The sequence below is a fragment of the Ornithorhynchus anatinus genome, chromosome 4, assembly GCF_004115215.2.
Source record: "Ornithorhynchus anatinus isolate Pmale09 chromosome 4, mOrnAna1.pri.v4, whole genome shotgun sequence".
Lineage (NCBI taxonomy): Eukaryota > Metazoa > Chordata > Mammalia > Monotremata > Ornithorhynchidae > Ornithorhynchus > Ornithorhynchus anatinus.
This window is the reverse complement of record NC_041731.1, coordinates 47598819-47613502: the sequence shown is the minus strand read 5'-3', so window position 1 is coordinate 47613502 and position 14684 is coordinate 47598819. Positions and strand designations below refer to the sequence as shown.

The window sequence follows — 14684 nt, the reverse complement described above, 5'->3', positions numbered from 1 at the left end:
AGTGCTCAGTAAACACGATTGCCTGACTCCCAACCACTCCCTGACACCTCTCCCCCCTCGGCTCCCTCACCATGTTCCCTCGATGCTTCCTCCCCACCAACCCCGGCCCCCAACTCGTACACCCTGGTGGATCAGGATGCCGTTTGCTCCCTGGTGACCTCCTCTCCCCTCTCCCAAACGCCCCTTCCTAGAAGGAGACACCGTGGCTGTGTACAGGTTGCTTTTATTTACAAATATACTCGTGTCATCTTTTTTTTTCCTTTTTTTTACGGGAAGAAGCACAAAGTTATGAGCGTGAAGGATGAGAGCTCGGCCGCGGGAAATGAACAGAGGGAATGAGATTTAAAAACGCTAATAAATAATTTAACGATGACAAGTAATTAAATAAAAGTCCGGCCTACGCACCCACGTGGCGGCTCGTTACCGACGACAACGGAGGAGGACAAAGGGGAGGAGGAGGAGGAGCTACGGTGAAGGTGAACGGTTGTGGGGAGGAGGGAGTCGGCGTTTGTACAAGTTAAACAAATTGGAACAGACAGCTACAAAATACTACATTTTGGTAACATAAATACAGAATATATAAATATACAAGGAATACAGCCATAAACAGCTAAAAAAAAAGATGTTCTTCAGAAACATAACCTTCCACTGCCCAAAAAGTCCCTTCACAGTCGCTGCTCCAACCCAACGAGGCTTGTGCGTTCTCCCGGGACATCTGCCGGCCTGCCCCAAGACACCTACCAGGGGCTTCCTGATCCCGTTTCTCCTCAGGGGCAAGCTCCGGGAGCCGTGGGTCCCTCGGTCCCTCGCCCAGGATCTGGGGACCCAGGACAGGGGAGACGCATTCCAGGGTCTCCTATGAGAATCCCTTGGAACCCAGGCGACAGCGCCTCACCACCTCCCTGGCCCCTAGAAGCTTGCACCCTGGGAGGGTGGGGTGAGAAAGGGAGGGGGCGAGGAGGGATCTGCCAAGACATTGGTCTACCACAGGTGGAGAGGGGAGGTTGAGGAGCAAGGAGAGAGGAGTGGGAGTCCTTGTCCCAAGTCCTCATGACAGTCAGGCAGGCAGGCAGGGCCCTATAAAGTCACGGGAGTGGGAATAGAAAGGGTCTCCCTCAGTGCTGGGATGGGCCAGGGAGGAGGAGGAGCAGGAGGAGGAAGAGAAACAGGCCCTAGAGCCTGGACTGGATACTGATAGGACTTGTTCTTTAGGGCCACCCAACCTGGCAGGTCACATCCCAGGCCCCAGGCTGTGCTCACCACATCACCCCACAGGGGTTCCAAGCCCTCAGCAGAAAAGAGGCAAGGGCAAGCAGGAAGGCAGGGCACAGGGAGGCAGCAGAGATCTCCCCTCTCCTTGGCCCACAGAGAGCCCATAAGGCAGAGACAGAGCAACTGGGGGAGAGCAGCTCTTGTGCTTGGTGTGGGGAGAGGTGCTGGGGCAGAGCAGGGAAAGACCAGGCCCGAGGGAAACCCATTTGCGGTGGCGGCGGTGCCATGGCAGCAGTGGCAACGGGGCTCCGATGGCAGGCAATCCAGGGCCAGAGTACCTGCTCAATGAAGGCTGCAAACCCGCCTGTGACCCCACCATCTTGGGAAGAAAATCGATGCCCCCAATGCCCATCCCCTCCCCCACAAGCTCTGCCCGGCTGCCACTTATCACGATTACCTCCTCTCTGCAACCAGGCGCCCAGCTCGATCCCTAATTAATCATTTTTCACTCAATTGCCTCTCGCCAGGGCTTTGCCCTAACGATGTTCCACTCCTCGCCAAATTAGCATGATTGACGGGCAGCGACGCATCCCCGTGATGGATGGGGACCGACGCGGGGTTAATTTCTTGGCGAGAATGATCACGGTGAGTTGGGGGTAATAAACTGCCATGTGACCTCTGCTCCCCAAGTCCCGCAGGGGCCATCGATGCCAGGGCTGTCCCGTGGGGAACCGGGGGGAGGGGAGAGAGAGGCGGGGTGCGGGGGGCTCGGAGGGGTGGACACAGTCCATTATGCATGCTCTGCCTGCGCCTGATCGGTGACATTTCCCCTGACTATACAAGAGTAAACCCAAATCAAAAAGGTCAAAGGTGACTTTATAATCTCTGACTGCAGGCCTCGGGTTAAAACCACAATGATCACCCTCCCTGGGGACCCTCCTCACTCCAAATAACGGTGACATTTATTTTGCTTTAATGAACCTTGGCCCCCGGGAGACAGAGCTAGCTTTCTGCATGCCTGGCGGGGGCAGGGTCACTACTCATGTAACCTGCGGGTGTTTTTTGTTTGTAAATGGCACCAAGGCTATCTCCAAACCTTCCAACCCCAGCAGCCCTGACCATCGCTTCAACCGCTGCTGCCTCCTCATGGGCACATGGTCATGGCCACCTGCCCTGCCCTGGAGCTCTGCAGGGACCTGGCCCCCTTCCTTGCCTCTCCTCGACCCCTGGGGCAAAGCCATCCCCAGCCTCATCCCTCAAACATGCTGCCCACACAATTGCAGCAAGTTGTCAGGACAGGGACCTTCTTGGGCTGCTAGGGGCTGCTAGCTTTGTCCGTTCTGTTGGGACCTCTGGGGCAGGTCTGGGTCTTCTCCCACCCTCCCTCCATCTGTCTACCTCTGTCCCTGGGTCCCTACTATGGGCTGTGCTTGGATTTCCTTCCTGTCTCCCTCATGACTCTGCCAAGCCCTTGAGGTCTGGGACGATCTCTAGGTTGTAAGCTCATTATGGCTTGGGAGCATATCTTTCAATTCTATCATGCTTTTCCAGGTGCTTAGTACAGTGCTCTGAACATAGTAATCACATAATAAATGCCACTGATTGATTGATCTCCTCCTGCTGTTCCTCCCCCAATGCTCCGCCAGGACTCTCTAACCACTGGGCTCAGGATGAGCTAACTGGGTAGGAATTTGGTAGGGGTTGTCTGTCGCCCCTGCAGCTCCCCAGCAGGCCACCCTTTCCCCAGCCAGCTCCCCGGATCTGGTTAGGTGGCTCTCACCATCCGTCATCATGCCCACGTGACTCTGCTCAGGCTATAATGTTTGGGTCCCAGGAAGGACTGGGTCTGGAGGGAGATGCATCAAATGCAAATGAAACCCAAGAGGACACAGTTCCCCCTTTCCCTTACCGGAGCCCCACTGAGTCCCTCCACCAGCCCAGGGCCAGTGCCACTCAGAGCCAGGCAAGACAGCAGGGCCAGGGAAAAGGGTAAGTTGGCATTTGCCATCAGTGGTGCGGTCATCCTGCCAGAGGCTGCTTTTCCAGGCCTGGGACCGACTGCTCGACTGGATCTTGCCCTCTCCGTCCAAGCTTTCCCACCCCTGAGCTCCTTCTGCTTTGGTTCCTCCAGCCTCAAGCAGGCCCGGGCCAGGTGACTCACAATTCTGGGTTTTTCGGGAGGATGGCAGCTGCTGTCGGCTCTCTAGCCCTCCCCTTCCCGGTAGCTGTTTTCCACTGTGCAGGCAGCCTTCCAGGAGACAACCTCAGGGAGAGGGGTAGATGAAGCCTGTCGGCTGCCCACCGTGCCAGACCCCTCCCCATGCAGAGTGGGGCTTCCCCAGGGAGGATGAGAAGCCCAGGCCCAAGGTGGAGAGAGCACCGGCCTGGCTGGACCATGGGTTCCTCATCTCCGCACCATGCGAGACCCACACTGACAGGCAGGGTGGATGCCCCTGGTGGATGCCCCCTCTCTGCCAATCAGCTTTCCCACCAAGTCTCTCCCCAGGCCCACAGAAAGATAGCACACTGGTGGTATCTCCTTTTGGTAATGAAGCTTTGTGTCTTTTAAGCACCTTGGTTTTTTAATACTTTCAGCTCTTTAGCAGCCTCAACGCCTGGCCCTGCCACGCAGCCTTCGCCACTCCAACATAGACCATTTTAAGTCTTCTCCACATGTTGCACCCTTACCAGTTTCCTAAATATCCTACAGTCCATGGCCTAGAAACTAGTGAGCTGGGCTAGAGTTATGAAGAAAAGGAAGTGTAGAGAGGAACCCAATGCTGGATGTCACAGCTACTATAACTTCTCACAGTTCAAATGGCAAAAGTCCACAACATCGCTTTGGGTCATGCAGTCAGAAAGGGGAGGGGGAGAGGCTTCCAGTTTCTTAGTTTATTGGTCGGTGGTCACCACTGAGGTCACTAGCAGGGCCCTTTAGAAAAAATATAAAATTTTAGGGAAAGAGAGTGGGAGAGAAAGAGGGTGAGAAAGAAACAGGAGGAGAGAGAGACAGAGAGAGAGAATGGGAAGAAATAGACAATGAGGAGATTAGAGGAGGGAGAGAGAGTGGAAGGGCGAGGTCTAACTTTCCATCAAGTCTGTTTTGTTCCTTTACAACAATGAGGTCTTTAAAAAACAGCCACCCAGCCAGGGAAACCCCGAACGGACACCAACCAGAGGCTCCGGCGTGGCGGCTGAGGGATCCCCGTGGGCCGCCATCCGGCTGGAACCTGGAGACTCTGGGCCGAGGAGGGGCCGAGGAGTGGGGAGAGAGAGTTGCTGCTTCTGCCTCAGCCTCCCCCGGGGGAGAAGTGTCTGGTAGGGCCGGCGGGGCGGGGCACCGGGGCACCGCATGGCTGTCGAGTTTGCACTGGAGACGCAGTCACTGTGAGCGAGGAGCGGGCCGGCGGGCAGGAGGACGGGCGGGCGGGTCCTTTCTCTCTCCCACTCGCTCTCACTTTCAGGAGGCGAAATACGAACTCTGCATAGAGTACAGCCTGTCAATCGGGTTCCCCACCCGCGCCTGCATGGAGCTCACTTCCGAGGAGGCCAGGAAACAGTCGCTCAGGCTCGTTAACGAGGTGTCGCTGTCGATGTCGTGGAAAATCGAGTCGTTCCCTGTGGACCAGATGCATTTGTTAAATGCCAGCGTGTCCCAGGGGCGTGATGGGCTGAGAACCAGAAAGTGAGGGAAGTGGGCCTGCTTAGAGGCAGGAGGATGGATGGGATGAGCTCAGGAAGGGCCCATAACCTGGGGTTTGGAGGGAAAGAGGGAGAGAAGGGAGTCTAGGTTCTAACTTATTTATTTTATGTCTTTCTCCCCTCTAGACAGTACGCTGCTTGTGGGCAGGGAACAGGTCTGCTCATCCTCAGAGTCAGGCTACTATATTCTCTCAAGCACTTAGTATAGTGCTCTGCAACACACTAAGTTCTCAATAAGTACCACCGATTGATTGATTAAGAAAGGACTCTTGCCTCTCCAGAACTCTGAGAGAGGGATGGACAAGAAAAGCAGGGAGTTCAGTCACCCAGAAGCGATCTGTTGCCAAACCTCGGTCCTCCACTCTGCCGGGAAATGGGGCCACGCCAATCCCTGATGCCCGCAGACAGAAAGTGGCATGCCATCAAGCCTAGCAATCCCCCATTGTTAGGAAGGAGTATTGACTCATCTTGGTTTCCCTCACTGCCAGGAAGTTGTTCCTTGCCCATCCCTTGCCCTTCCAGACATTTCCTTTTCCAGAAGGGTTGCTGACTGCTCACTATGTGGATAAGGATGAAAAGGGGCTTGGATTTCGGACCAAAGCAGGTGACAGTGAGCGAGAGTGACAGACAGGTTTCCAAGAGCCAACAGATCAGAAAGTCCCAAGTTGGGGTCCTTACACCCTCACTGGGAGAAACTCCGAGCTCTTTTAAAACCCTGCTGGGAAGCTCCTAGACCTTGTCGGAAACATTGGCCAGATGAAACTGGGATGACAGCACTGGCTTTCCCCCTCAGCTGGATACCCACAGCGGTAATGACATACTGGGCTCAGAGAGTCGGGCACTTAGGCTTGGAGGCGGTGAACGCTGGGGAGTTCATAAGCCCCAAGGAAATCGGCCTGTCCTGTCCCGGTCTACCCTGCCCCATCCCGCTCATGGCATCCAAATGTACAGCAACTGGGGAGTAGGGGACAGGGTTAAGGAATAGACTCGACCTCTCCTTCCCCCTCAGATGAGATGGAGGAAGGCAACATCTCCTATCCCTGGTCCAGCTAGGCAGGGGCCCAAGGCAGGACAGAGCCCTCGCAGCATTAAGGCACAGGGACCACAAACTCGCCTTTTCTTCAGCCTGCCAACGGGGATGCTGCTGGAAGGGGGCAGGGTGCTGAGCTGCATTACTTGGGGCCCTGCACTTTGCTAGTGGGAACCCCAAGCACCTGGGATACACTTGCTTCTTTTCTTAGGGTCACCTAAACCGAACACTCATTTATAATTTCCCTCCTCCATGCAACATCTGTGACCGGGAGTGCCAAGCCCAGAGTCAGAATTCCACTGGTTCAGCCCCTGCCACTGCCACTGCCTGTCCAGAGAGTGCCAGAGACAGACCCCCTCGTTGGTGACTCAGCAAGGACCTTGAGGCATCCCTGAGGATGGGCAATATAGAAGACAGTCTGCTGTGCCCTATCTCCACCCAGGGGTCTTTCTGAAGAGGGTGGAGGAGAGCGCTATCCGCCCCCCAAGTCCCTCATCCTGGATTTTACTAGGATTTTGTGGAAGCCCCTGTCAGCCCTGGGAGCCTGAGCTGGATCTGCTGTCCCGTGCTCTCTACCTGGGCAGTTGGGTCCATACTAGACAGCTAGATAAGCTGACCCTGACCTTTCCTGCCTGGAAGGAGGACAAGTGGAGTGGGCAAGACAACAAGGTTTCAGAGCGCATTTTACTGGGGAGAATGGGGGGTGGTCTTTGCCTGCATCACAGCCCCTTCAGCTGCAGCTTAGCCTGATGGACTGGGAGAGTCATGAGGGTTGGGCATGCTCTTGGATATAGGTGGGGTGAATTTTCATAGGGAGGCCAGGCAAGATTCTCTCTGTTTTCTCCAGCAATGCAACCACTTTGCCAGAAGCCACAGATCGGTAACATGTCTGCGCCGACCACCCCATCTCCCCTGCTCCCTCCGCTCCCCAGTCACTGGGATGAGACCACTTTTCCCATCCTCTATCATTTTACCTGGGTCTGCCTGGCCCCTCCCCGCCCAGAGTTTCCCTAGGCCTGGTCCCATGGAGGCGCGATCCGGGGAGAGAGAGGTGAGGCACAGCTAGGTCTCAAGTTTTGGGGCCTTCTGCTTGATTTCTCTAATACCCCAGGCTTGTGCTCATTTGCATAGTTGACAAGCACTGGGAAGCGATGGTGACTACCCATTCCAGGAGCAGGGGGTGGGGGGGAACTGTAGAGGTCACAGGTCACTGATTCCAGCTCCTTCAGGGTGGGAACACCTCTGAGCATAAAGAGCATGGTGGTTTGTGTGTGTCGCTGGGGGATCGGGACTCCTTTCCCAAGTGTCCAGGCAACAGTCTACTGTCAGAGGAGGAGTAGCCTGCAGGACTCAGTTTCTTCTAGCCAGGCTATGGTGGGCATGGAGATAAGGCCTCGGGTTGGGGTTCTGGCCAAGACAGCGCAGGGTGGAGCTGTGGCCGCAGCAAGGGGTTAGCGGGGCAAGGAGGCTTACCATAGGGGTTCATGTGGTCACCTGGCATTTGAGGAGGGGTGAGGCCCTGCTGAAAGGGGTCTGTGCCGTAGCTGCTCTGGTCCATGGCGACAATCTGCTGCTGGGGAGCGGCCAGGGGAGTGTAGGACGTCATCATCCCTTCCATGCGGTTGGACATGACTTCTGTGGAGAGAACAGGGGAGCCTGACCCAGGGCCATGACCTCACCGTCTCCTGCTTCCTCTAGTCCCCTCCTGCTCATAGCGGAGCCACAGGGCACTGGTCCAGATGGGAGTGAGCTGGAGTGAGGCCCAGCTGCAGAACTCTGGGTGGGACTGGGCTGAAGTCAAAGAGGACTGACTCCTCCCCATAGCCCATCCTGCTCTGCTCTCGGCCACACCAAGAAAGCAACTTTCTTTCACTGAAGAGCCCTAAAGAGTGGCTCAAAAGGGGTACTTTGTAGGGATCCTGACCCAAAACTTGGCATTGTATTTTCATCATCATTCCCATAGCGATACATAAGTTACGAGCTACTTTGCTTGCACATGAAGGAAAAGGTCTCTAAAAGACCTGAAAGACCCCCAACAGGTTAATGGGTTCAGTCCTTTGCCTTCAAGGAGGTGAATGATTAACCCATCCAGGCAGTGGTTGAGTTCCCTAACTAAAGATCTCCATGGATGGAGCCTGCATATCCTTCCTCAGACCTCGGTTCCGGTTTTATCCTCTAGACTGCGGTTCCAGTTTTATCCTCTCGACTGAAAACTCGATGTGGGCAAGGAACGTGTCTACCAACTCTGTTACAATGTACTCTCTGAAGCACTTAATTCAGAGCTCTGTACACAGTAAGCCTTTGAGCTCAATGTGGGACAGGGACTGAGTCCAACCTAATAAATTTGTACCTGTCCCAGAGCTTCAAACAGTGTTTGATATATAGTAAATACTTCAATACCATTAAAAAAGCAAGCACTCAATAAATACAAATGATTGATTGATGGAGTGGCAAGGTGTTTCTTAGGTTAAACTCAACTCTTTCCTAATAATAAGCATAATAATAATTATGGTATTTGTTAAGCACTTACTATGTGCCAGGCACTGTACTAAGCGGAGGGGTGGGTACATGCAAATCGGGTCCCTGTCCCACGTGGGGCTTATAGTCTCAATCCCCATTTTACTGATAAGGTAACTGAGGCACAGAGAAATAAAGTGAATTGCCCAGCAAACAAGTAAGTGGTGGAGCCGGAATTAGAACCTTCTGACTCCCAGGCCCGTGCTCTATCCACTACACCATGCTTCCTCTGGTTTGGTCCTCTAAGATCCTGAAGAATTCCAGATCGGAAAACTACAGGCCCTTCGGAGGGTGTCTGGTCCCTCCCACGCCACCCCTCCCACCCCAGGACACTAGATCCTCTGCTCCCCTCCATCCTACTGAGGGTCCCCCAGCAACAGAAAGTCAGTCAGTCAGCCAGTCAGTCAGTCAATCATATTTATTGAGTGCTTACTGTGTGTAGAGCACTGTATTAAGGGCTTGGGAGAGTACAACATAACAATATAACAGACACATTCCCTGCCCACAGTGAGCTTACAGTCTAGAGGGAAGAACAGAGAGAACCACAGTCTCCCGCTGAGCCCCAGGGGTCCGACGCCCTCCCCGCTGAGAGAACTAGGCTGGGTCACACCAACTCCTGGGCTCCACGGACACCTTGGATTTTCGGCTTCTGACTGTCAAACCAAATCGGAGGCCCTGGTGTTTCACTTCTGAGATAATAAAAATAACAATTGTGGTATTTGTTATGTGCTTCTTAGGCACCAAGCACAGTATCAGTCGCTGGGATAGATATAGGTTAATCAGGTTCGACAGTCTTTGTTGCTCATGGGGCTCGAGTCTAAGTTGAAGGGAGAACAGGTACTTAATTCCCATTTTACAGATGAGGAAACTGAGGCCCTTAGAAGTTACGTGACTTGCATGTGATCACACAGCGGACAAGTGGTGGAGTTGGCATTAGACCTCAGGTCTGGGATCTTCCCTTGAGGCCACACTGCTTCTCAGCGCTAGCAAGTGGGTTGTGGGATGGAGGAGCTCGTACCCTGAGCTCGGACCTGGGCAGCCAATCAGTCCCTTGTCCTGGACACACTGACTTTCTCCTGAAATGCCCTCTGGGCAATCAAGAGAGGAAGTTTCCTTGGAGCCCATAGTGGGCAGGGACAGGTTTCTCTGTAGCCTTATCTCAATCATGGTAGATCCCTGTTGTCCCCAGCCCCTCATTCCTAGCTTGGCCTGTGGCTGGGTGACCCTGCCCCCCCCACTGCCTACCCACAGTCCTTGGCCCCATCCCCGTGTCTATGGGTGCCCCAACTGGGCAGTCCTATTCTGGGCAGCCCTCATAGATGCCGGGAGGCCCTCACAGAGGCTAGGTGACCCTCACAGACATGGTGGCTCTCACAGAGGCTGGATGGCCCTCACAGACACTGGGTGGCCCTCACAGACTCACAGATGAGGGTGCCTGGAAGAGAAGCTGCCCCTCTTCAGGGGCCCGTCCAGTGGCAGGCCCAGAGTTCCACTCTCTTGAAGGAGCAGCAGGTCTGGGAAGTCCCAGCTGCCCGGCCCAGGGAGTGTGGTGGTGACACCTGTGGGTTGTGGACAGCTTTGCCCTGACTTGGCTTTACACTGTGCTCTACAGCCAACAATCTCAATGACACTGGGGAGGACAATGTGGGAGAATCTCAAAGCACTTTCTCCCTCCAATCTGTAGAGACCCCTGGGGAAGAGTCTTAGAACCATGGCAGATGACACTCTTTCAGCTGTCATCTGCCATGTTATGGACAGGCAATGGCTAAGGTCAGGGAGCCAGAGGGAATGATAGGGAGAAAGCAGCAAGGGGCCTGGATAATCCACAAACTCCTGGATAATTAAGAGTGGGCAGGCTTCAGGGAAACCTCATGTAGAATTCCAGTTTCTAAATTGCTTTCCATTGCCCATCCTAGTTCAAAAAGCACCCAGCCTGGACAATTGGGAGACCCACAGGAAGTTAAGAGAACTGCCTGTGGGGGCAGAGGAGGGAGAGTCCCCCTCCTTACTACTTTCAAACCTCTCCCCTGTCCCTCAAGTCCTACCCACATCTGGGTGGAACAAAGCAGGCAGACCCAGACCTTTCCTAGGGATCTTTCCACCTCCTCCCCTAATCTGACACCCCTTAATCCCCGAACCCCCATGCACACCGACCTTGGCCCAACCGCTGGGAGTTCTGCTGCTCCTGCTGCTGTTGGTGCCTCCTTGCCAGCTTCTTCATCTGGGCCCAGGGAAGAGTAATAGCATTAGCTTGCGGTATGAGGTGTGGGTGGGGGGTACTGCAGTCCCTGCCCACCGCCCCCACAATCTCCTCCCCTCGAACCCCAGCCCCAGCAGTCCCAGAAATTGGCCAGATATGGTTTGGGAGCAGGGAGCAGGTGACTCACCTTTGCTCTCTGGTTCTGAAACCAGACTTGGACTACTCGGACGCTGAGCCCCGTCTCTGCTGCCAGTGTTTCTCTGACCTGGACCAAGAGATTTGGGAAACAATCCATTTTTATGGGGGTAATAATAATCATAATTATGGTATTTGTTAAGTGCTTACTATGTGCCAACCACTCTTCTTAGCACTGGGTAGATACAAGGCAATTAGTTCTCCCATGTGGGACTCATAGTCTTAATCCCCATTTTACAGATGAGGTAACTGAGGCACAGGGAAGTAAAGTGGCTTGCCCAAGGTCACATAGCAGACAAGTGGCAGAGCCGGGATTAGAACCCACGTCCTCTGACTCCCAAGCCTATGTTCTTTACACTAAGAGAAGGGAGGCTGTCTCTCACTGTTTTTCTCCACAGTGGGTTTTCCCTTCCACATCCCATTGCCCCGGTCCATTATGGGGGCTAATGGGTTGGTTTTTTTAAGGTATTTGTTAAGTGCTTACTACTATTAATAATGTGGGTATTTGTTAAGCACTTACTACGTGCAGAGCACTGTTCTAAGCGTTGGGGTAGATACAGCATAATCAGGTTGTCCCACGTGAGGCTCATAGTCTTATTCCCCATTTACAGATGAGGTAAATGAGGCACAGAGAGGTTAAGTGACTTGCCCACAGTCACACAGCTGACAAGTGACAGAGCCAGGATTCAAACCCATTACCTCTGACTCCCAAGCCCGGGCTCTTTCCACTGAGCCCCGATGGGCCAGGCACTGTGCTAAGCACTGGGATAGATAAAAGTTAATCAGTTTGGACACAGTCCTTGTCCTACATGGGGCTCACAGTCTTAATCCCCATTTTACAGATGAGATATTTGAGGCACAGAGAAGTGAAGTGACTTGCCCAAGGTCACACAGCACCCGGGATTAGAATCCAGGTACCCTGACTCGCAGGCTGGTCCTTTTCCCACTAGACCAGGCTGCTTCCCTGGTAACACCAGGCAATTGGAATTCCTCAGTCTCCGTCTAGAGATGTGCCCCAAGATAGGTAGATGTATTGTGCTTCTGTTTGGGAATGGACAGGTGGGGAGAATAATTGGTCAGAATGAGGATAAAGAGACACACTGCTTCCTCCCTGGTTCAGCTTTGGGGGGATAAAGTGCCAGCTTGAGCTTCAGGTGAGGCTGGATCTCATCCTCAAGAGTCAGCAAAGCTGCCCCAGGAAACAGACCAGTAATAATAGTAATGATAATGGTATTTGTTAGGTGCTTGTTCTAAGCACTGGGGTAGATCCAAGATAATCAGGTTGTCCCATGTGGTGCTCACAGTCTTGATCCCCATTTTACAGATGAGGTAACTGAGGCACAGAGAAGTTAAGTGATTTGCCCAAAATCACAAACTGATAAGTGGAGGACCCGGAATTAGAACCCACAATCTCTGACTCCCAAGCCCATTGTCTTTTCACTAAGCCACGCTGCCTGTGAATCTCAAAGCCAGCAAGAAATCAGGCTGCCGGCAAGAATGTGAATGAAAATGAAAACTCCACTTCAGCCCGAGTTCCACATTTTCCCAGGGTCTTGCTGCTAGGGCCGGGTGAGGGGATGGGCTGGGAGACACCCGCACCCTAGGCCCACCCTGGCCCCTGTTCCCCAACTGCCCTCAGTGGGGGAAATGCATGCAGCCGGGAGGGGAAGGATGTGGCACCAAGACCCACCTTCCTACAGGGTTTGGAGGAGACCTCGAAAGAGGCCTTGAACGCCCTCCTCTGCTGCGTGGTGAGGATTGTCCGTGGCCGCTTGGGCCTCCGGGGGTCCTTCCCATCATCGCTGCCCTTCCCCTGGCTGGCTTGGCCCTTTGTGGGCTTCACGTCCCCATCCTCGTCGTCACTCTTCACTGGGGGCAGTAGAAAGAATACACAGTTAATGGGGAGACTCTGCAATCCAGGCCAGTCTTGGCCTCTATTTGGCTGTGGCATCTCGGGGCAAGCCACATAACCGGTTACCCTGGGGTGGGCGAGTTCATTTCTGCCCCTTACCACCTCTCATCGAGGTGGTGAGGAGGCATGCCACTCCCTCCAACCCCCAGCCAAATTCCCAACCCACTCCAGGACCCAGACCACACCTGAGTAAGTGGCATTCAGTGGTCCCCCGTGGGGCTGTGGGTCACTGCTGATGGTTGATTTCTACCCTGAGAGGGTGGAACAGGGAGGTTCACATTCCACACAACTACATAGCTTGGAATTCCAATGCCCCAGCCAGCATCACTGTCTCCAGCCTGGGCCGAACTACTCGGACGTCAGACTGGAGGTGAGTGTGGCCCAGGAGCTAGCAGCTGAGGCTCTGGCAGAGACAAAAAAGCTGTTCTCTGGGCACTTCTAGGTGTGCAGGGCCAGAAGCACCACTGGGGTAAAAGAGGTAATAATGTAATAATAATGTTGGTATTTGTTAAGCGCTTACTATGTGCAGAGCACTGTTCTAAGCGCTGGGGTAGACATAGGGGAATCAGGTTGTCCCACGTGGGGCTCACAGTCTTAATCCCCATTTTACAGATGAGGTAACTGAGGCACCGAGAAGTTAAGTGACTTGCCCAAAGTCACACAGCTAAGTGGCTGAGCCGGAATTTGAACCCATGACCTCTGACTCCAAAGCCCGTGCTCTTTCCACTGCCTTGGAAAACCTCACTGGATGAGCTGTAGGGGCCGGAGCAGGCATACAGAAACAGGGAGAGGAACAGGGACGCTGGTTCCCAAGGGCCCAGGCTGGGAAGGGTAGGTTAGGTAAATGAGAGACCGAAGGATCCTGGAGAGGGACCCAGTCCATGATTCTCCCACCCCTAGCAGTGACTGGGATTGCAGCCCTAAACCAGGAAGGATCAGAAATTGGAGTGTTCGGTCCTGATACAATCGACCTTTTTGTTCTATCTTTTCAGGGGCCTTGGAGGATAGTTCTGCAAAACCAGAGAAGTTTCATTACCCCATTACTTGGGAACAATATTACTCCCCCACACCCCTCAGATCTCAGGGGAAATCAGGGAAAAGGACGAGTGGAAAGCAATGGGTCTGGGCTGCCTGCTCAAAAACTGCCTGCTCAAAAACTGGCAACTTAATCAAGCCAACTGAATTTACATGTGACATCCTACTGGATCCTGAGACTCCAGAACACCGGCTCCCAAAATTTCTAGAGAGAATGATGGCAGATCCCATGGGAAGGTTTTAGGGAGCTGAACTCAATTCTTTCCTGAATTCCATTCTGAGCTTCTGTGACTTTCAGCTGAGCTCTGTTGAGAGCACGGCAAATACAGAATGGGTCAACTTAGATTGGGGGAATGTGGAATCCCTATCATTGGCACTTCAGAACTTCCTGCCAGCACAGTTCTGCACCTCCCCCCGCCCCACATTCCAGTCACTGATTGACTCAACTGGATCCACCCTCCAGTTGGATGCTGGAGATTGGCATCTGAACGGGAAAACCTCTGCAGCTCTTGATCCCTGCCAACCCTCACAGTCACCAGCCCACAAGCTTGGAGATACGTAGTTATTGCTGAGATTAAGCCAATGAGCCACTCAGAGCCAGTTCTCTGAACGCAGGGTTTTGTGTGAGGTTTGTGTTCTCTTTATAAAGTTTTTTTATGGTATTTATTTAGCACTCTACCCTGTGCCAGGCACTGTACTAAGCCCTGGGGTAGAAACAAGCTAATCAGGTGGGAGACACATAGGGCTTACAGTCTTAATCCTCATTTTACAGATGAGGTAACAGGCACAGAGAAGTTACGTGACTGTCCAAGGTCACACAGAAGATGAGTGGTGGAGCTGGGATTAGAATCCAGGTTTTCTGAGTCTCAGGCCCATGGTCA

The 14684-nt window shown here is 53.5% G+C and overlaps 1 protein-coding gene across 1 annotated transcript in view; it reads right to left on the bottom strand.

Annotated features, from left to right (window-relative positions):
* Window positions 1-207: 207 nt before the first annotated feature.
* LMX1B (LIM homeobox transcription factor 1 beta) overlaps window positions 208-14684 on the bottom strand; it is a 118749-nt gene continuing 104272 nt past the window's right edge. Inside the window, exons 4-8 of the mRNA XM_029062057.2 lie at window positions 12547-12725; window positions 10849-10926; window positions 10616-10682; window positions 7418-7579; window positions 208-4830 (exon numbers count right to left, since the gene is read on the bottom strand). Of these exons, the coding sequence (XP_028917890.1) occupies window positions 4673-4830; window positions 7418-7579; window positions 10616-10682; window positions 10849-10926; window positions 12547-12725 (644 nt within the window). The 3' untranslated portion in view covers window positions 208-4672. The remainder of the gene's footprint in view (window positions 4831-7417; window positions 7580-10615; window positions 10683-10848; window positions 10927-12546; window positions 12726-14684) is intronic.